We start from the raw sequence: 23621 nt of genomic DNA on the forward strand, positions 1-23621 counted from the left end.
CTCGGCAGCTCGAGGCAGCCCAGAGGGTTTCCCAGTTAACAAACTTTTGCCCCTTCATCTGCCAGCCTTCAGCAGTCACCCAACAGCCCCAACCCTCTTCAGCTGTGGCGGTTTGAGGTTGCAATCCACACTCCACACTGCTGTAAGGGACAATGATGATTCATTCACTCCTCAAGCCTGAGTTAGAATGCAACTGATGCTCCTTCTATTAAAAGCTAATTAGTGGGTAGGAGACCAAAGCCTGCCTGAAGGGGAACTAAAGAATCCTGCTCTTGATTCTGAAGGTATACAGTACAGGAGAGAAGGCAGAGAATGCCTGCCATACCCCAACCTCTGAACAAGGCAGGAAGCAGCTGCTGCCAAAGGCTAAGCTAAGTTGATTGGCAGGCACATGTTTTGGGAAAACAAGGTTACCTGATAATATATTTTTTTAATGCAATAAAACAAGACACACTGTTCTCAGACCATCACATGATGTGGCCTGTAAACCTATATTAGGGGAAATGTGACCTAAATCCTTTCTTCCCTTCTCCTCTCCCTTGCCCATACCCAACACCAAAAAACTATTTAAATTAAATTAAATTAAGGAAAAATAAAGCTCCCACCAGGGTCCTCCAGACAGGTCAGGCACTTGGAGCTCATCGGCCAAGAAGGGGAAGCTCTGATGACATCAGGAGCTATCCCCCATCCCACTCCTGGGGCCTTCTGGGTGGTTTAACACAACAGAAAATATAAAAACCAACCAGGAAATGGGCTATAATAAAAGCCAGCTCCAATCTCCTGAAGCAGCTAATCAAGGAATAAACAAACACAATTCAAGAACATGGCTAGGGAACCTGACTCATCCCTGGGGCAGGAGCCCACTGTGAGGAAACCAGAACATTTCTCACAGAGATGGCAGTGTGGCCCTGAAGGTGGCAGAGGTCTGTGCCACAAATAATGACGGTTGTCATGGCCTCCCCTCTCTCTCAGGGGTACAATATTTCAAGATGAGCCCTGAAACAGAGACACACTCATCAAGGACTGACAGGCATGCAAATAGGCGATTCCCAGGCACAGCTGCCTACAAAAGCAATGCCTTTGTTGTTTGAGGGGCTGACACTCCTCTTCTTTGATATGCCTTCAGAGAAAAAGGGTCATGATATCATGAGCAGCCAGTGTGTAAGAAGGCGCCCCCATTTCCCTTCCCTGAGCCCTGCTGACGTGTGATGCAGCCTACAGATGCCTTTGTCCATGGGCAGCATGCTCTTCCAGCAGACACAAAGGAAAACACAAATGGGTCACCCTGCTGTTCCCTGAAGGTCCCTGAGAAGGTCCCTAGAGGCCAGGGCTAGATCTAGGTTCACAGGACTGCAAGAGAGAAGGCACCATTAGAGATCATCTAGTTCAACCTGCTTCGTTATAGAGGGTGGAAAATGAGGTATGAAGGGACTTGCCCACAATTAGCAAAGCAACAAAAAGCACAACTGAGGACTAGAACTCAAGCCTACTGACTCCAAATTCCATGTAACATCTAGCCCAATACACTGATCTACACTTGCATAATCCCTAACTAGTTGTATACTTAGGAGAATGTCACCCACCTGCCTGAACCATCATAGTTCTCTTTTCTAGGAATCATGCATGCTAGTAGGATTTAAATCTAGAAGGCACTTTAGAAATCATTTAGCCTATATCTCCCATTTCACAGATGAGGAAACCAAGGCCCAGAGAGTGGAAGGAACTTGTCCAAGGTCACAATTAGGAAACAGGAGAGCTTGGATTCAGAGAACAAATCATGGGCTTAGGGTCACCAGAACCATGGAGGCCTTCTAGACCAGCCCCCTCATTTTACAAGTGAGGGAAATGAGACCCATCGAGCAGAAATGCCTGGCCTGAGATTAAACAGATAGGAAATGGCAGAAGGTACGACCCTGATTCTCCCTGGCCCCTTGGTCAGCCTTCTTTTTTCTACACCATGTTGCCTTTCTTTTCACCTCAGTCCATTAATATTGTAGCACAGACAGATGTACACAACAAGAGCGCAAAGTACTGCATGCACACATACCCACACTGTTGGTACTTACTTGGTGGAGTTCATGGTATAGCCAGAGGGACACTCGGGGATACACTTGTTGTTGTGGATGACATACTGGGAGCAGGAGGACTGTCGGGAGTTTTTACATTTGTTGTGCAGCTCCTGGCAGACACTGAAATTCACACATCTCCAGTCCTGGAAGTGGTAATAGTTTGGGGGGCACGTTTCCACACACTTGCCATCCAGATAGAAATTTCGGCAGGCAACACATTTCTCAGGGTTGTTGGGCTCAATGCAATTCCCCAGACATTCGCTGTGGCAACACTGACCACTCGCCGTACAGCCCTGCCACTTACACGAAGGCGGACATACTAGAAGAGAAACAGAGAGAGAGCACCTGGTGAGGAGACATGCTAGGAGATGCACGGAGAGCACCCTGTGAGTACACAAACATATCGTAGAAAGGAGTGGATCCGTGTAACATTTATCGCCTTTCCCTGAGCATAAGGTAGAGAAGTGTGTCTGGGCACCACACCCACCCAAAGTAACAGACAGTCCCAAAGAACAATGAATAAAATGCCAAATAAAAACTTAGTTTTAAACAAGAAAAATCAGGCATGGAAAACATGTAGAAGCCAGAAAAACAAACTGATCCTTTCCATCTAGGGAGACAGAACACTACTCCCCACCTCCGGCTGAAAATTATTTTCTTCCCATCCCATTCTACCTTGTATTATACTTATATATTTGTGTACATTTCTTATACTTCACCTCCCCAACACCCAAGTGCATTGTAAGCTTCATGAGGGCAAGATAATCATTATTTTTCAGCCTTTGTATTCTCCTAGCATCCTTTTCAAGGCCCAATACATAGTAGGAGCTTAATCAACATCCACTTAGTTTACTGGAATCCAAGAGAACAAGTCAATTAAAAATCATAAGCCATTAGCATCAGGGATAGTCTTGGAGGAAACCAGTCATAGAAAGGACAATGGAGTGGGTTCTAGCCCCTTTCCCACTGCCTGCCTCAGTTTTCCTATCTATAAAACAAGACGGTGGGGTCAATAGCAACTCCAAGAGCCATTTCAAGCTGTGACCATTAATGAACATGAAAAAGGGGCAGAGGAAATGTGTGGAATTATAGGTCTAGAATCAGAGGACCTAAATTCAAATTCTTTGTGGGAGGGAAAGGAGGGAATTAGCATTTCTATTAACCTACTAGGTGCCAGGCACTGTGCAAAGTTATCTCATTTAATCCTCACCACAACCTCAGGAGGTAGGTGTTGTTATGATGCCCACTTTACATTTGAGGGAACCAAGGCAGAAAGAAGTAAAATGATTCACCCAAGGTCATATAGCTACTAGGTATCTAAGACTGAATTTGAACTTGGGTCCTCCTGCATATGTTATCCACTGCCTCTAAGTAGTTTTGTTAGTACCTATGTTATCTTGGTCAAGTTACATAACCTCTTGGGACCTCAGTTTCATCACTCATAAAATGAGTCATCTGGGTCAAGGCTCTCTCAGGTCCCTACCAGCTTGCAGCCCTATGATCTGGGTAGCCAGAAGGCCATCTCTCTGATTTGGGTAGAGATGGTGGTGGCTTGTTGCATTTAAGATTCAACTCCAACAAATCTAAGCAGCCAGCCTTACTATACTGGGACCAGGAAAAGGAGCCAACTAGAAGCTGCTCAGAGCCAGCAGAGAATGAAAATAGCAACAGCAGCAGGTTCTAGGATTAGACCCAGAGACTGGAACTCTGGGGCCAGGCTGAGAGACAGGTTGCACTGGACTCTTAACTTCAGAGAGGGCTCTCTCTCCCAGGATCTTGCCAATACAAAAAATAGAGTGAACAGCTTAAGAGACAAGAAATCAGCAGGTTCAAATATTGGCTCTGACTACATTCACCTACTTGGACCTCAGTTTCCCCTTAAATTGGAGAGAATAATTCTGGTACTACTCCTTTCAGAGGAGTATAGAGTTGTTAGTCCTTAAAGCTCTCCAGAAAGGATCATTATTATTCTGAAGACTCAAATCCAGAAAGACCTGTATTCAAATCCCATCTCTGACAATAGCTAGATAACCTTAGCTTCATCATTTGTAAAATGGGTATATTTGAATAGCTCCATCACTTACCTGACAGAATTATGGTGAGGCTCAAACTAATGTGGGTCAAGAGCTTTGCCAATTTAAAGTAGCAGATAAATGCAAGGCAAGCATAGGTCATTGATACCTGTTTGTTTCATCCAAATGGAGGAACTCCTCCAAAAGGGCAGAGTAGCAGCACTTCATCTGTAACAGCTACTGCTTGAAGGTTTGCAAAGCACTTTACAAATATCATTTCATTTGATTCTCACAATAACCCTGGGAGGTAGATGCCATTATGATCCCCATTTTATAGATGAAGAAACTGAGGGCTAGAAATGGTCAAGTGACTTTTCCAGGGTTATAGCTAGTAAGCTTTTGGGGCAGAATTTGAACTCAGATTTCCTGACTCCTAGGCCAAGAACCTATCTAGATACTATACCATGCCACCTCTCAGATCAAGATCAGAGAAAGGAAGGGATCTGTCAACAACAACAACCATTTATTAAGCACCTGCTATGTACCAAGCACTGTCCTAGTGTGGACTTGTGGCCAAGGTCACATGGCATGTTAATTGCAGAGCTGAGAACTAGAACTTGGGTCTCCTGTCTTTTTTTAGGCATGTGCCTCTTCTGCTCTCATTTGCTGCACTCTGGCAGGTTCATAATATTCGAGAGTTGGTAGTTCAGGCAAGATGCTCACATTTAAAAGTTCCATAGTAAAAATCGGTCAGGGATTCCTTTGAGAAACAGACAGAAAGAGGAGGAGGAGGAGATAGAGGGAGAGGGAGAGGGAGAGGGAGAGGGAGAGGGAGAGGGAGAGAGAGAGGGAGAGAGAGAGAGAGAGAGAGAGAGAGAGAGAGAGAGAGAGAGAGAGAGAGAGAGAGAGAGAGAGAGAGAGAGAGAGAGAGAGAGAGAGAGAGAGAGAGAGAGAGAGAGAGAGAGATGACACAAAAGAAAATGGTAATCATCAACTGGTACCCAAGACATTTGCTCTCCTGACCAGGGGAGAGGCCCATTGATGCGTGAAATTGGCCTCAGACCTACCAGGGCTGCTTTTGATGACTGTCTCTATGTTACAGAACATGCAGTGAAAACATTATGAAAACCCCTTATTGTGCAAGAGTTGGGCTGTTTTTCCAACAGGGAAGTATTCTCTGTCTCTGTGTCTCTCTCTCCCTCCTCCCTTACCCCCCATCCACACCCCGTTCCTTTGCTAGTGCAAAGACCAGACTCAGCAGGAAGAGTCCAATCCATCCAACCTGTGAGCTTTTCATTCAGACAAGAATTTACTGAATGCCTACCATGTGCCAGGCACCATGCTAGATGCTGGGGATACAAAGACAAAATGAAGGTCTCTGAATTCAAAGAGGGAAACATTGTTTCACAGAAAACACCAGGGACAAAAATGAATGTCAAGTACCTTCAGAGGATTATAAAGTAATCTCCACAGGATGATCCCCACCCAAGAGTGGGGTGGAGTGGGTTAGAGACCAGGAAAGGATGGTGGAACCTGAGCTATGCTTTGGAGGAAGCCACGGCTTCTGCTAGGGGAAGGCAAAAGAGAGAGTGCATTTAAGTTATGGGGGAAGACTTTGTGGCAATGGCAAAGGCTACAAGATGAAATGAATCTCCAAATCAAGCTAGTTGTACCACAACAGATGATGTATGTATGTGAGGAGAAGTAACATAAATAGGAGAGGGAAGGCTTCAAAGGCAAGCTGATGATCTGGTCTATTACAAGGGAGGCATCAGAGTCACTGATGGTTTTTAGCAGAGGAGAGGCAGTCAGATCTGTGCTTTTTGGCAGCTGTGTGGAGGATGGATTAGTGAAGGGGCAGCCTAGAAACAGAGACTGATTAGTCACTACAGTAGTCCAGGTGAGAAGTGATGAGAGCCTGAACAAAGGCAGAAGCCAGCTGACTAGAGAGAAAAGAACAAATGTAAGAGGTGTTGACGAAATAGATGGAAATCACAGTCATGGAAAGATTAACCAAATTTTCCCCCAGATTGGGATTAAAGCCTGCTTCAGTCACCGAGCAAAATTCAGAGGCTACTTGATCATAGGAGCACTCACCTCCAGCTGGAAAGGAACTCAGAAGTCATTTAGTTCAATCCCCTCATTTTACAGTGGAAGGAACTGAAGCCCAAGGAGGTGAAGTGATTAGCTAACCCAAGATCACATGGAAATAAGAGTCGGAATCAGAATTTGAACCCAGGTCCTCAGATTTCAGTCAGTAGTCTTTCCCTGTTCCCATACTTTCATCATCCCCTCTCCACCTTCCACAATGTCCCTTCATAAGGGCCTTCCAGGTCAGTCTGAAGTGTGCTCAGGCAAAATGCTTGCCTGAACCTTCCCTGAGATAGAAAAACATACCTTCTTTGGTGACACAGTACAAGCTCTCAGTTGCTAAAGAGAAACCATGCTTTCCTTTTTGATTGGTCCCTTTATATGGCTCCAGACTTTCTAGGGTTCAAGGGGCCATGCTTATTCCCAATTAAGGGAGCTTCTTCTTTTCAGGGACATTATGTCTGCCCCCACCCCATCCCCTGGCTACACCAATCCCTCCGCCTGCCCAGGATTCAGTTCAAACTCAACCCCCAATAAACCAGAGGGACCTCCATAAAAGGAGGTCTTTCCTGATGAAGACAACTGGCAGATCAGGGGTCTGTGTGCTTGCCACCAAGAAGGCCCTGGATGGATGGTGGTGATTGAGGTGGATGGGGCTCCAGACTGGTTGTCAAGAAGGCTGGTTTCTGATCCAATCTGGCACTCACAACTTCCTGGGTAGGCTGGAGGCAAAGTACTTTCTGTCCCTGGGCCTTGATTTCCTCAGTTCTAAAATGGGAAAATAACCACTGCCTTCCAGGAATGCTTAGAGGACAAAAGAAGACAGGGTACGATAGCAGCAATAATGTTTCTACTTCAGTAGCATTTTAAGGTTTATTCTTACTAATAATAATGGTATACTAATAGCTAGCACTTATACAGCTCTTTAAAATTTGCAAAGCACTTTGCAAATAGCTCATTTTATCCTCACAAGTAAGGTAGTGCTGTTTTTATCCCCATTTTACAGACAAGGAAACTGAGGCAATCAGTTTAAGCAACTTTCCCAGAGTCACACAGTCAGAAAGTATCTGAGGTTGAATTTGAGTTCAGTTCTTCTTGATTTCTAGGTCTAGTTCTACCCATTGAGACATCTAGTTGCCCAACAGCTCTACCAAGTCTTATCCTTAAAACAACCCTGAGAGGAAATCAGGGCATATAGTAAATACTCACCTGTGAAATGAAGCTGACTGGGGCTCAGAGAAGGGATCTGGAAGTGTGGGGGGGCGCTATTTTCTTAGGGTCCCAAAGCTAGGATGTGTGGGAGGGATGATTCAAAGCCAGACCTGACCACGATTCCAGTGAACCACACACTCAGCCCTGTACACCAAAGTGCCCAGAGAGGATCTTCTTAGGATCCTGTTGGCCCACCTGGAGAAGGGGAACCTCAGACAAGTCAGATTCTCTATTGGGGACATTCTTTAAAGTCCTTACCACCTTCTTTCTTAGTACTAATGCCAAGACAGAAGAGAGGCAAGGGTTAGGAAATCAGGGTTAAATGACTTGCCCAAGGTCACATAGCCAGTAAATGAATCCTGAATCCAGGTCCTACCAACTCCAGGACTGGTGCTTTGTCCATTGCACTATCTAGCTGAGTCTAAGGGCACTTTCCATGTCCACCCTTCTGCACAGCTGGTCAAACCATACGGAAAATCCCTGGAGATCAATGATCGGAGAAATCAGCCTGAGTGGCCAGGGTTGAGAATGCGGAACATCTCTGCTGTGGAGATCTCCTGTCAAGCCTTCTATTTCTCTGTCTCCTCCCACCCATCCAGGATAGGTGATTTATATGTCTGCTCTTTGTTTAGAGACGGTGGGGCTTAGAGGACTAGGCCTGGTGCCTGGAACACTTGGCTCTAACACCCACTGGCTTTGGGACCACCAGCACCGATCACAAACTCACTCAGTCGCAAGCAATTCTCTTATTTCCTAAGTGAAAAGTTTCCTTCCCCAAAAAAACTGAAAGACATGCTCTTTCCCCTCACTATCAACCAATACCCATTCGGTAAATGCCTATAACGTGCCAGACACTGTGCTAGGTGCCAGAGACAGACAAAAACGAAAGCCTCCACTCCAGGATCTTCAAGTCAGCCATGGTCTGAGAGAATGGAGGTTACATTTTTTTTCTTTTTTAAACCCTTACTTTCTATCTTAGTTAGAACTCTAAGACAAAAGGGCAAGGACTAGGCAAACAGCTAGGACGTATCTGAGGACAGATTAGAACCCAGGTCCTCCCAGTCCCAGGCCTGGCACTCTACCCACTGTGCCCTTACATTTCAACAACAATATGATCAAGTAAAACAACTACGAAAGCCAGAAGAACTTGGATCAATACAAGGGCCAATGAGGATTCCAAAGCATGTGAGGGATTGGGAGTAGACTGAAATGTTTTATTTGGATGAGCCAGTGCAGGAGTTTGTTTTGTTTGATTATATGTATTTGTAACAAAGGTTCTCACCCTGGAACATCCCTCCTCTCCCTCCCAATGCCAGCCTCCTCCCATTGGCGAGTCCCATCTGGGGCCTCATTCTGGGGATAGGCCAACACTGGCCATACTTCAATCTCCTCCCCATGTGACTCTCTGGAGTCACTTACCCACCCCCCCATGCTCTGGGGGAGGGCACTTTCTTTTCCTCCCTTGCCCCCACTTTCCACCTCTCGTTCTCCATTAGAAGGTAACCTCCTGGAAGGTAGGTGTTGCCTCTTTTTGCTTTTAGCATAATGCCTTGCTATCTCCCCCCCCCCCCAATGGGGACAGTGGAGTTGGGAGTGGGAAGAAAAGATACATTTTCATTCACTGAAAGAAATGGAATTAAAAATTTTAAACAATAAAAGTTGTCATGAAAAAGAATGGAACTTCCATTCTCCTGGACTATGTTAGAACATAAACTCCATGAGGTTAGGAATGGGCTCCTTGTACTGAGCACAGTATCTTCTACATGGCAGATCCTTCAGAAACATTCAACGAATTATAATTTTTCTGTAGCCAGACTTCACCACCTGGCAATTCTGTCACATGAAATACTAGAGAGAAACAAAAGAGACAGCTGCCTAGAGGCAGGAAGCGCAGGGTGACCCTGGACAAGTCACTGAAGCTCTTAGTGCAGGTGTGAGCCAACATCCTCAGGAGCCCCTCAGCGGATGCTTCCTACACTATCGTGTGCTAGATCTAGATACACTCCCACTCCATAATGGTTGTGTGCAAAGGGCTGTACAGATCCCCGAAACATCAGAGAATCCATTCCTCCAGAGAAAGGGAAGAAAACAGGGAAGAACCTACTATGTGCCAGGCACTATGCTGAGCAGTTTACAAGCATCTCGTCTGATCCTCACAACAACTCTAAGGGATTAGGTGCCTGTTAAGACTCCCCTCACCCCCCTTACAACAGGCACATCAAGGTTAAGTGACTTCACCAAACTTAACAGTTTGAGTCAGAATTTGATATCAGGTCTTCCTGACTCCAAATGGAATGCATCTTTATTTCAATCACTGGTTTCCTTTAGAGTCCTATGTATTTTATTTCATGCATTTAAGAATATAGTTCTGGGAGGCAGCTAGGTAGCTTGGCAGATAGAGAGCCAAGCCTAGAAACAAGAGGTCCTGAGTTCAAATATGACCTCAGACACGTCTTTGCTGTGTGACCCTGGGTAAGTCACTTCACCCCCATTGCCTAGCCCTTACTGTTCTTCTGATTTAGAACCAATACAGAGGACTGATTCCAAGATGAAAGGTAAAGATTTTTTTTGGGGGGGGGGGGGAGAATAGAACATGGTTCTGTAAGCTTCACTAGGCTGTCTGCCCAAAGTTCTAGGGCACCAAAAAAGGATAAAAACCTCTGAACTAGCCATATTGTGACTATCATTTCACAAGTGAAGAGGCAAGATTTGAATCCAGTCCTCCTGACTCCAAGTCCCCTCAGCCAGAGACTAATCATTACACCATGCTGTCTAGACATAGTTCAGGATGTGACTTCCAAGCTTCTAAATCCCAACTAAAATCCCCTGATCTGCCGGAAGCCTTGCCAACTCCTCTTCTTTTGATTGCCTTCCCTCTGTTAATTTCCTCCTCTTGATTCTATATTTGTTTGCATGCTTTCTCTCCCATTAGATTACAAACTCCTTGAGGGTAAGAACTATCGTTTGTCTCTTTTTTTTTAACCCCAGAGCTTAGCACAGTGCCTGGAACACAGTATGAGTTTAATAAATGTTTATTGATTGAATGTTTGGACTCGGTGGACCTGAGTTCGAATCCCAGTTCTACCACTTGGGGTAACTGCAAATGACCTCTGTAGCCTTATTTCACACATTACTGCTAAGTGATACATAGAAAGGGCACAGGACCTGAAGTCAGGAAGCCATATCTTCCCCAGTTCAAATCTGGCCTCAGATACTAGCTCTGTGAACCTGGGCAAGTAAGTCCCTTAACCTTGTTTGCCTCAATTTTCCCATATGTAAAATGAGCTGGAAAAGGAAATGGCAAATTATTCCAATATCTTTGCAAAAAATAAAAAACAACTCCAAATGAGATAATGAGGTGTGTGACATGGTTGAAAAAAACTGAAAAGCCACTCTCCTACTTCGAAATTCTATGCTATGCCTGGCACATCAAAAGCACTTAATAAACGCTTGTTGACTGATGTTGGGAAAGTCATCTCCCTTTTCTGAATCTCAGTTTCCCCATCTGTAAGGTCTCTTCCAGATCCCAAGATGCAATGATTTCTGTGAGACCGGAAGAAATAGTTGGTGTCCCCATGGGGCCTTCCAGTGGAAGATTCCCAGGCCCCACCTTCTTGCCTTCTCTCTCCCAGCCCCAGGCTTTGGCTGTCCTATTCCCTTAGCTTCAAGGCTTCTACCTGGATTCCTTGAGCTTCTCAGAATTTCCGAGGGGTCTCCCCCTTTCCTTGATGTCTCTCAATTCTCAGGAGGCTGTGGGGTTGTTTGTTTTGTTGTGTGTGTTATGTTTTTTGTTCTTAATTGCTGTAGCTAGAGGAAACCAGACAGGTTTAAAATAACAACATAAAGGGCAAAGTTACAAAATTACAAAAAGACTTAGAGACTCCTCTGGACTGGTGTGCTGCCAGGAGTCAGCCTCCCAGTTGATTGGATTCCTAGCCACTCCTATATCTATAGTGCTGGGAGCTTGGCATCAACTTCTCCCTCATCCTCCAATCCAATCACTTACCAAGTCTTATAGCCTCTATATCTAACTTCTTTCTGCTTTTCCCATGGCCCTAGGTCAGACTCTCCACTCTCACCTGGTATTTTTCCTAATTGGCCTCCCTTCTTCATTAGTCCCTTCTCAAAACAGTCCTTCACAAAGATACCAAATCATCAGACTGTATTATTCCCCCCTGCTCAAGGACATTCAGGGGCTCCCTATGCCTCCAGATTAAAAACCAAAACACAAAATTTAAAGTCTTTAGCCTGGTATTCAAAGTCTTTAAGAATCAGACTGCAAATGACCTCTACCGCCTTATTTCACATTACTGCTGGGTGATATAGTGAAAGATGTGCTAGATCTGAACTTAGGAGCACTAATGTTCCTGAATTCAAAACTGATCTTATACACTTACTAGCTGGGTGACCTTGGGCAGGTTGCTTAATCCTGTTTGCCTCAGTTTCCTCATCTATAAAATGAGTTAGAGAAGGAGATGGCTAACTAGTCTACTATCTTTGCCAAGAAAACCCCAAATGGGATCACAAAGAGACAACAAAGGTTGAACAGCCTTCCTGTGCCATACTATGTTTGAGTCCCATAGCTCTTTCCTTCTATGCTCCATATTTGATTCTGCCTGTCTCTACACATTTTCACAAGATGTTCTCTTTCCAGAACTCTTTATGTATCCTTGCCTCTCAGAATCCACATTTCCATGAAGATAAGCTAGTCCTCCTGGGCCCTCAGTGGCCCCACAATACACACAACACTGGCCCTCCTACCAGTGTTAGTTTTCACTGAACACCTCCATACACTCCACTCATCTGTGTGCCCAAAAGTGGGAGGGATAGAATGAAAAGGGGAAAGCCCTGTTCTCGAGTCAGAAGACCAGGATTCAAATTTTACCTTTGCAAATCTCTTAACTTCTCTGTGCCTCAGTTTCCTCACCTAAAAAAAATAAAAAGGCTGGGCTAGATGTCCGCTGAAGCTTCCTCCAGCTTCACAGGTAGGTAGGATTCTCTTTTGTATCCACAACTCAGGATATTAAAGTTCCTTAAGGATTCCAAACATTTCTATTTGTCTTTCTATTATCCAGTTTCCATCACTACATCCTATACCCAGTGGCTACTTAATATACTTACACAAATAACTCTGTGAGTTATACTTCACAATAAAGCTTCCAGTTTGTAGATGATGAAACCACACGTCTAAGATGAGAAAGGATTTGGCCAAGACCACACAGTTGCTACAAGTTGGGGGCAGAGTCTGAACCCAGGATTCCTGACTATAAGGACAACATTCTAACCACTATTAATCTTAATTTTGTTTCCTTCAACTCATCTGGTTGTCAGTGTCTCTTGTAAGAATCAGAAGTGCTGAAGCAGCTAAGTGGCACAGCAGATAGAGGGCCTGGCCTGGGAGAACCTGGATTCAAATCTGGCCTCAGATATTTCCTAATTGTGTGACCCTGAGCAAGTCACTTAGCCCCATTTACCTATCCCTTTACCCTTCTGTGTTAGAATTGTTACTAGGACAGAAAGTAAGGGTTACAATTTTTAAAAAGAATCAAAGGTTTTACCAGGACCCCACATAAATGTCTTTAAAAAAATTATTGTATGCCCAAAGGGCTAAAAAAGAATGCATGCCTTTTGATTCAGTAATACTAGGTTTGTATGCTGAAGAGATTTTTTTTTAAATGGAAAAGGACCTGTTTGTACAAAAGTATTTAAAACTGCTCTTTTTGTGGTAACAAAGAATTGGAAACTAAAAGGATGTCCCTCAGTTGGGGAATGGCTGAACAAATGGGGGAATATGATGGTGAAGGAATACTGTTGTGCTGTAAAGAATGATGAACAGGACAATTTCAGAAAGAGCTCGAGAGACCTCCATGAACTGATGCAGAGTGAAATAAGCAGAACCCAGAGAACACTGTACACAGTAACAGCAATATTGTGGAATGACCAAATGTGACAAGACTTTGGGGGCAGCTGGATAGCTCAGTGGATTGAGAGTCAGGCCTAGAGACATGAAGTCCTGGGTTCAAATCTGAACTCAGACACTTCCTAGCTGTGTGACCTTGGGCGAGTCATTTAACCCCCATTACCTAGCCCTTATCACTCTTCTGCCTTGGAATCAATACAAAGTATTGATTCTAATGTGGAAGGAAAGGGTTTTTAAAAATGCGATAGACTTTGTTACTAACAGCAATGCAATGATTCAGGAAAATTCTGAGGTACCTATGAAAAAAAATCCTATCCACCTCCATAGAAAGAACTGTTGAGTGAGTATAAATGCAGATGAAAACATATGATTTACCACTTGTTTATTTGGGGATATTATTTGGGGTTTTGGTTTTATAAAATTATTCACTTACAAAAATGACAATATGAAAATGTGTTTTGTGTAATAATACATGTATAACCCAGAAATTTTATTAAATTAAAAACAAAAACATTACCCTCTGTCAATATCAGTTCTCAGACAGAAAAGTCATAAGTGTTAAGCAATTGGGGGTTAAGTGATTTGCCCAGGACCACACATCTAGGAAGTATCTGAGGACAGATTTGAACCCAGGTCCTCCCAACTCCAGGTCTGGCCCTCTAACTTCTGTGCCACCTAGCTGCCTCCACAACCACAGATATCTTACCCTAAGGCAAATGAAGTTTTGTCACAAGTCTGGCCAGGTCAACTCATCTCTCCTCCATCCCAACTGGGTTGAGACCCAATGCTCCTCACAGGAAGTCTTCCTGGATTGTAGGCATATGAGCTTCTTGCAAGAGGTGGTTTTAGTCTGGACTAAAATACTATGTCTAGGGGAACTCCCTGATCTCTTTCAGAACCTGCTGCTTTTCTTACCTTTCCACCAGGTCTAGACCTCAGCTTCCTTATTTCTAAAATAAGAATGATAATATCTAGTACATAACTTACAGGGTAAGACTGTACTTTATGCCATCCCATTGCATAGTGGATGTAAAAGTGCTCTATATGTCTATTATTAGGAGAAGCTAAGTAGTGTGGTAGATTGAGTTCCGGGCCTGGAGTAGGGAAGACCTGGGTTCAAATCTGAACTCAGACACTTCCTAGCTGTGTGGCCCTGGGCAAATCACTTAGCATTGACTAGCCCTTGCCATTATTCTATCTTAGAATTAATAGTAAGACAGAAGGTAAGGGTTTAAAAATAAATGGCTAATGTCATTTCACCTTTTTTTAAAAATTAATAGAAAGTTGTCTCTGGGGATAAAGAGCTCCCCATCTCTGCTGTCTTCAAGGAAAGGCTAGAAGAATATTCATCTGAAATTCAGCTGAAAAGATACTGGGTCACAGCAATACTGTTACTAGGTTTGTATTTCAAAGTGATAAAAAAAAAAACAAAAGGGGAAGGAACTATACGTACAAAAATATTTAAAGCAGTCCTTTTTGTGGGGGCAAAGAATTGAAAAGTGGGGAGATACTCATCAATTGGGGAATGGCTAAGGTATAGCATATGATTGTAATGGAATAACACTATTGTCCTGTAAGAAATGACAAGCAGGAGGAGCTCAGAAAAACCTAAAAAGTCTTACATGAACTGAACCAGAGTGAAATAAACAGAACCAAGAGAACATTGCCCACAGTGATGGGAATACTGTACATTGAACAACTGTGAATAACTTCAGCTATTCTCAGGAATACAATGATTCAAAACCATCCCAAAGGGCTCATGATTTAAAAATGCCATCTGCTTCTAGAGAAGAAGAACTAATAGAGTTTGAATCCATGGCAAACTCTTTCACTTTCTTTCTTAATTTTCTTTATTCAAGTTTCCTTCTTCAAAAAGATTAATATGGAAAAATATTTTATAAAATTGCACATGCCAAATCTGAAAGAGATTGCTTACCATCTCAAGGTGTTTAGGTATGTGGAGAGGAATGGAAGGAGAGAATTTGAGCCTATTCTTTGAAAAAATGTTAGAAACTTTTTACATGTTATTAGGGAAAAATAAAATTTAAAACTAAAAAAAAAATTTTTTAAAAGATACTGGGTCAGACTGGAGTTCAACTAGACCAGGGCTTCTTAACCATTTTTTGTGGAATGGATCCCCAAGGCGGAAAGGAAGAACTAAAAAATAATGCAAAGCAATAAATCTAGGAAAATGGCTAATGAACTGAGCAAAGATGAAAGAATTTAGATATTCTAATAATACTGGTAAGAATGTATTCACAGTCTCTCCAGATTCTAGTGCCTCCTTTCTCTTAACTATTCCCAACTAAATCCTGTTTGTAGTTGTTGGCATGTTGTCACTCCCATAATGCTGGGAGCTCTGGAGAGCACTGACTGTCTTTTAACTTTCTTTGTATCCCTGGACAAATTGTCGTCCAGGGCCTGGCACACACATAATACTTACTAAATGTTTCCCGATTCATTAGTGCTTTCCTCTCTATTATTTTGATATGGGTAGTGCAAGTATTACCATCCCCACTTTATATATGAGAAAAGTAGGATGAACAGGAGCATAAAAACACCTTAACATTTGAGTTACCCCAAAAATGGTGGGGCAGGATTTTTTCTCCTCAAAAATTTCTTAATTGGAATATTTCAGTATTCACAGCTCATATCCCAAATATGTAAACAGGGGAGCCACGCTGGTCGGCAGCAAAGAGTTGCTTTTGAAAAATGCAGAGCTAAATATTTAACTAGTAGACCAAAATGGCTCCAGAGTCTCACCAAATAACCAACATGTTTTTGAAAAACGGTTAAGATTTTTTTCCAGCCCCTCAAAGTAGGATCCCAGGACTTTAAATTGAAATGTAATTCAACTCAGCAAACATTTATAAAATACCTACTAGGTGCCGGACACTATAGACATAGAAAGACAAAAATGAAACAGGACTTGCCCTCAAGGATCTCATTCTATTGGAAGAGGAAACTTATATACATGTTAGTGGATATGTCTACAAAGTAACACGGTTGTGGATAATTTAATTCAAAATATATACAATGTAATTTTGAGAACTAGAAGAATCTCAAAGATTAGTTACACACAACAAACACAAACACAATTTCCTTCCACAGCAGAAGAAATTAAGATATTCTATTTAATGTTGGCATTTCATAAATTGTGAAAATATTTTACTTTGAGGAGGATGGGGTATAAAGAAAGACCTATTTCATGGACTTCTAAAATCTAGAAAATGGCCAACTCCATTTATAATCTCTCATACTGCAGAAGGCCAGTACTTAGAAATCAGAAGAGAAAGGAAACTTAGAAAGGCTCTGATCCAAAGCCCCTACTTTACAGACAGGCACAAGCTGAGACCCAGAGAGGGAAACAGACTTACTCATGGACTCCTGTCAAGTAATTTGGCAGGCCATTACTACTGGCAAGGAATTCTTTGCCTATAGTCTTTGTAAACCCTTTTCTGAATTCAGATTGGAGTGGGCACAGATGGAAGGGTGACAGGTGAACAGTATACATTTTGATTGGAAAAGGCTCACCACAAACAAGGCAAAACTCATCATCTTGACCAAGAACTAGAAGAACCAAGGTACTGACTTTCAACCCAAATCTTGATAGCTAAGAAAGAAGAAAATAACAAAAACCATGACTAGTGATTTTTTTTTTATGGGAAGTTCAGAAGCAAAATGGAAAGGAGTTTTCCCAGAAGGCTAAAAGACATACCAATTCCACCATGGCTCCTTGTGTGGCCTTGGAAAAGTCTTTCCCTTCTCCAGAACTCAGTTTCTCCCTGGTTAAATTAAGAGGGATGGCCTCTATGGACTTTGATTCTGTTATTTTTCCAAAGATTCCTTCCCAATGAGTTTCACTCTCCTTTTGGGGTCATATAAAAGGCAAAGAACACTGAGATTGTTGAAACAGGGGCTTGAAGTTACTGCTCTCTTATAGGAAGGAAGAAGAAAAGCTAAGAAGGTAGGGGAGGGGAAAAGACAATAATGGAGCAGAACAACAGTGATGGCTGTGGAATAGCCCTACACCAACTTGGCTGGAATCCCTCGGACTGCCAAGAGATAGCGTGCAAGTCCCTTGACCTTGCTCAGCCTCATCTATGAACTGAGGTGTGGGGGCTCAAATAACCTCTGAGGTGTCTTCCAGATCTTAATCTAGGATCCCAAAGAGAAAAGTGGAGAGGAAGAAGGGGAGGAAGGGGGGCAAGGCCAGGGAGGGAAGAAGAGAGAAAGAAGGGACAAGGGGTGGGGGAATGGGCGGATAGAAGTAGTCTGAGGGTTTGGGAACAAAGGTGAGTGAATACAGGATTTCCAAGTCCTGCAGGAATCTAGATTCTCTATCTTAAGCTCCATGCCATCGCCTGAGCCTAGACCTGAAGTTGCTCTCTGGCCCACCGGTCTCCATCTCCACTGAAGTACGTGGAATCGGGAAGGGGCGGGGGTTCTGATCTTGTCTCCCCATAGCCAAGGTCCTGACCCGAGCAGGCACATTCAGGCTCTTTCTCAGCAAGATGGGGAAGAGACCAAGCAGCTTGGACCGAGCCGAGACGAGGAAGGAGGAGGGCCAGAACTCGAGGAGAAAGGTCCTACTCCACTTCCCACCCGAGAGAGCGCAGAGAGGCGGGCGCTGGGGCCCCCAGCTGTAACCGGAGCCTTCCCCAGCCCCTGCTGCCCCAGAGGCCGAGTTGCCCCAACCCCGCTCCGGAGTTCTTTTCTCTTCACTCCCCTCCTCTTTCTCTCCTCCCCTTTCCTCCCTTCTCCTCCCCTTCTCTCCTCGCTGACTCCATCCCGTCCACAGCCTCCCGGATCCAGGCCGGGAAAGGCGGCCGGCCGCAGAACCGCCCTCCCCCGGAGCCAATGCCAGCAGGGCCTGGAGCCCGGAGCCACTGAGCGCCCCGCGGGGCGGAGGGAGCAGCACCAGCTTAACCCCACGCTGACCGAACTGGTTGGCGGGCCGGGGCAGCCCTCCTGAGTGCGCAAACTTCAGCACTGCCCTCTTCGGGAGGGGGCGCCCTCCAAGGCTCCCTGCCAAGGTAGACGCTGCCTGGAGCGCCTGAGAACGCAAGCGCCCACACACCAAAGGCAGCTCGAGCCAGGGCTGGCTTGGAGAGCAGCGGGCCTGGGGCAAGGCCCCTTCCTTCTATGGGCCCCCAAATTCATCCTCTGCAAAATGAAGGGGTTGGATTGCATGGGGCTGCTGCAGGGCCTCTAAAGTGGGGTCCTCGGTCCCAAGAGCACTTGCAACCCGAACAATCAGAAGCCAATCAAGAGGCGGACGCTCATCCTGCCTCCGTCAGGCTGGAATGGGGAGGTGATGGGGTGGGTCAGGGCCTTGCAGGAGAGGGGCAGATGATTGTGTCATGGATTTGGGGCAGGAAGAGGCCTCGGAAGCCATCTGGGCCTTCGTTATATAGATGAGGAATCTGAGGCCAAGATCCCTTAGTAAGTATGAGAACTGGGACTTGAAAGCAGGTCTTCAAGCTCCAAAGGGAGCATTGTCTCCACTGTACAATGCCAATGCCAATGCCAAGCTCCCGACTCCCAGTGTGACCATTCCTTCCTCTGTGTGTCTCCCAGATCCAATCCAACAAACTCGACCTAGGACTTCATTGCCATAAGGAACTCCTGGTGAGGAAACAGCCTTTACTAATGCAGGTCAGCACCTGTTCTGCTATTTACAGTCTTAGAGGGTAGAGTTGGGTGGGACTTGGCCCCAGGCCTTCCCAGCAGAAGTCTCTCTGAGGGGTGGTCTAGTAGGGCAGGATGCCTCTACCAACAAGCATATATTAAGCATCTACTATATGTTAATTAGGCTGGAGATAGATGGCAGCAGGGGAAGAAAATAATATGTAAGCAGATAAAATAAATACAAGATAGTGTGAGGAGAAAAGTACAAAGGTATATGGAGCTCATTTACAATGATGAGCTCATTTGATCCTCACAAAACATTGAGAGGCAGATGCTATTATAATCCTCATTTTACAGATGAGGAAACTGAGGCAAACAGGTGAAATGACTTGGCCAAAGTCACACAGTATTTGGGACCAGATTGGAACATAGATCTTCCTGACTCCAGGCCTGGCTACTTAACTGCCTCTAGCACTAGAGGTGACCCCTAGAAGGATCATCAGAGGTGCAGATGAGAAGGGCAAGCAAATTTGAGTAAACCCAAAGCACTAAATATGTGAATATTCCCTCCTATTCCGGGAGCAACAGGGGCAAACTAAGAGAATGTTTTTCCCAGGTGCTAAGTAGTAAAACTGGTGTGATTCCTGATTAGCCACTACTATAAGAGGGTAGTTTCATTCCTCCTTAACAGATGTAATTATCCCAGTAAAATGGAAAGGACTCCCATATGCTGATGGAAGGCTAACTCCAGGGACTAGCAAGGTGGCCAGTTTAGCAAGGACTGGACTGAATGAAAGGAAGTAATGTGCATCAGGATAGAAAGGTAGTCTGGAGCCACATCATTCAGGGCTTTAGGGGCCAAACAGAGATGTTTGTATCTGATCCGAGAGGCAAGAGTCTTCATCTCCTTAAGGAAATTTGATGCAGTGAGTGGCAAATACTGTAGCACAGCCCACACAGAGAGGTCTGGAAGCTGATGTGTGTACACAGATGTGTTAGCCCCAGCCTGGGGCTGGCTTCTGCGGGGTGCTCTGGGGAGTGTGGTGTAGGAAAGACAGGATTGGACTTGGAGTCCAAAGACCTGAATTTGAGTCCCAGCTCTGCTATCTATATGACCCAAGGAAAATTCCTTCCCTTCCCTGGGCCTCCTTTCTCATCTGTAGAATGAGGGAGTTGAACTAGATGATCTTCAAAGTCCTGCTCTCAGCTCAGGCAAGTTCTATTCTCAAGGCCCTCTCATTTCTGACATTCTCTGTTCTAAAGTGCCTCACCCGGACTCACAGGACAATATTTGTTCTAAAGTTCCACTGAGCTCTGATATTCCATTTTCACCTCTGATGTTGTTCTAAGGTCCCTTTCAGCTCTTATATTCTGGTCTAATGACGTGTGTGTGTGTGTGTGTGTGTGTGTGTGTGTGTGTGTGTGTGTGTGTGTGTTTCTCTCCCACCTACAGCTCTAAAATCAAGAATCCTGTACCTGACTTGGGGCAAAAGACTATGTGAAATCATTTCTAACTTGATCCATAGATAAACCAATTACTTCTAAATGCCCAGTCTGCCTTCTCTGATCTCCTTGGAGTCTCAGCTTAAGTTCTACTTTCTACAGGAAGCCTTTCCCAGTCTTCCTTAATCTCAATGTCTTCCTTCTAAAATTATCCACAATTTATCCTGTACATATGTTGTTTGCATGTGTTTTTGCTTATTGTCTCTCCCACTAGACTGTGAGCTCCAAAACCCAGGGACTATATTTTGGGCTTTTTTTTTTTTTTGGTATCTTTGGTGCATAAGCATGGTGCCAGACACACAGTAGACACTTAATAAGCACATGCTGATTTGATGGTCTTTTTACAACCAAGTCTAATGATGAAAAGTGAAAAAAAAATTGCAAAACTTTTAAACACAAACACTGATGTAAATTTTCAATCCAAAGCTATAATTCAAAATATCATAGTCCAGTAATGGTGAATATATGGCATGTATGCCACACAGAGCCCTCTCTGTGGGTATGTACACACACAGACCCCTCCATTTGTTACTAAAAAGGCAGAGGGACTTGGGCAGAGCTGCTCCCTTTCCCCTCTCCAGTGTACCTGACATTTTTTCACATCACTTGCCACTCTGCCAAGCACTTTCTCCTTCCCTTGTGTGGGGTAAAGGTGTGTGTGTGGGGGGGGGGGGGGGAGTATGGCACTTGGTTTCTAAAAGGCTCTCCATCCCTGCTGTAGACCAAGGGTCCCCAAACTTATTACACAGGGGGCCAGTTCACTGTCCCACAGACCATTGGAGGGCTGGACTATAAAAAAAACCATGGACAAATCTGTCTACCGCTGTCTGGGATAGTGGAGGCTGAAGCGCTGGCTGTGATGGGCCTGTCACACCTTGCACAGACCCATCACCACCACTACTATACCGGGCAGCAGTATACACAGTGTGGAATCCTCTCCCCCAGATCGCTGCTCACCATGCCAACATCTTCCATTGTGCAGCCACATAATCCTTTGCACGGTGCCTCGTTCTCATTCAGAACAAGGTGCCATGAAAAGAATTATGTCACTGGAAATAGTGCTGTATGTGAGTGATGCCACACTTTGCAGCACCCCCACATACTGTGCTCCTCTCACTGACCACCAATGAAAGAGGTGCCCCTTCTGGAAGTGTGGTGGGGGCCGGATACATGGCCTAAGGGGGGCCATATGTGGCCCACGGGCCATAGTTTGGGGACCCCTGCTATAGAATATTCAAACTTAATATTTGATTGCTTTAGAGGACAGAATGAACTTGAAACTAAACTTTCACAACTTAGAATCATAGATCTTGAACCAGGAGGGCCCTTAGAAACCATCTGGTCTGACTTCATTTTGCAAATGAGGAAACTGAGTCCTGAGGATGTTAAATGACTTGTCCAAGGTCACATATTTTCCCCAAAACAAATCTATACCCTTCTATAACATCCTACTTTGAGAACACCAGGACCAACAGAATTCTTTATCCCTAAAACCTATAGCTAGCATCCTATGAAAGCCTGAAGTTCACCAACCACTTCAAAATGGTAATTGGGACTAAAATGTCTAAGTCACCTTTTCCCCCAGCATGAAAACTGATTATGTGAACATTCCCTCCAATTCAAAGAGCTACAGCAACAGACTAAAAGATGATTTCCCCAAAGGTGCTAAGTAGCAAGACTGGTGTGATTCATTATTAGCCACAGCTATGTGAAGGTAGTTTCATTCTTTCTGAACAGACATAATTATCTCAGTAAAATGGAAAGCCCTTTCACATACTGATTCTGTCCTTCAGCATATGAATTAATCCACCCAGATCTGAGTTCTAGGAAAAAACTAATAAGCATGCCATTCAAGTACAGGGGCTAAAGAGCTGGGCCTGGAATCATGAAGTTGGGTTCAAATCCAGCCCCTGACATTACTAGTTCTGGGATCCTGGGCAAGTCCCTTAACCTCTATCTGCCTCAGTTTCGCCATGTATACATGGGGATCATAATAATAACACCTTCTTCCCAGAGCTGTTATGAAGATATAAATGAGATAATAGCTACAAAATGCTCAGCAAACTTTAAAGCACAATATAAATGATAGATGTTAGCAACAGTAGCAGCCCTCATTTAAACAGAAGGTTGAAGACAAAAGCCCTGTGGCCATCACAAAAGAGCTTCCTACAAATACTCATGCCCATGAATCAACATCCTTAAGTCTTTGGTTCTTCCAACCAGCTACCAGCTTTCTTTCAGTGTATACCTTCTTCAGTGTACACCTTTCTGTCTTATCAACCAGAATAACTTGAAAGGCTTTTACCAAAGGGTAACTAGGTAACTCTGGATAGAGCATCAGGCCTGGAGTCAGGAGGACCTGGGTTCGAATCCAACATCAGATACATCTTAGCTGTGACCCTGGACAAGCCACTTAACCCCATTTGCCTACCCTTTCCTTTCTTAGAATTGTTACTAGGATAGAAAATAGGGGGATTTTAAAAATATTTTTGCCAAATGTCTTGCAGCAATCCTGATACATTGGGTGCCTGGATACTCCTCACCTACCAATCTTGAATTCCTGATCAAAAGTTCATCTTGCATGATTTCTTTTTCTTATATCTAGGTTGGCTCCTAGTAATCACTGTCTCTTCTAAGCCTTTACAAATCATCCATTTGACAATCTATTCTGGAATTTTGACAGGGTTGTAAAGTAGCATTTATGTCTTTAGAATCCACAATTTTCCCCTCTTAAAAAATTCTATGCATTCAGAACATCTCCTAGGATCCACAGTCCCTCATTGTTAATTACAGTTCAGAAATCACTTGAACAATCTTTCAGGCACTTCACTTACCTGAATCTGGGGCCTTCCTCACATTTCTTTTTTTACTTTCTGTCTAAATATTGATTCTAAAGCAGAAGAGACGTAAGGGCTGAGCCCTCGGAGTTAAGTGACTTGCCCAGGGTCACACAGGTAAGAAGTATCTGGGGCCAGATTTGAATCTAAGTCCTCCCTACTCTTCTAGCTCTGATACTGTATCCATTGTGCTTCCTAGCTAGCCCTAGCTTTGCCTCTCTTCAAAGGGCTTCTTCCTCTCTTGTTCTCATTTGCACTGAGTTCCAGTTCTCCTTTAACCATGTTTTCTTTTTACCCTTACTAGACAGAAAAATCAAGGACCTTAATAAACAACATGGAAACAAAA

At 44.1% G+C, this 23621-nt stretch overlaps 1 protein-coding gene across 4 annotated transcripts in view; it reads right to left on the reverse strand.

Moving 5' to 3' along the window:
- The window catches only part of INSR (insulin receptor), a 162326-nt gene that overhangs the window by 61770 nt on the left and 76935 nt on the right, over window positions 1–23621 (reverse strand). For all 4 annotated transcript variants that reach the window (XM_007489570.3, XM_007489569.3, XM_007489568.3 and 1 more), the window contains exon 3: window positions 2067–2388. In XM_007489570.3, the coding sequence (XP_007489632.1) occupies window positions 2067–2388 (322 nt within the window). The remainder of the gene's footprint in view (window positions 1–2066; window positions 2389–23621) is intronic.

The sequence above is a fragment of the Monodelphis domestica genome, chromosome 3 (genome assembly GCF_027887165.1).
Source record: "Monodelphis domestica isolate mMonDom1 chromosome 3, mMonDom1.pri, whole genome shotgun sequence".
Taxonomy (NCBI): Eukaryota; Metazoa; Chordata; class Mammalia; order Didelphimorphia; family Didelphidae; genus Monodelphis; species Monodelphis domestica.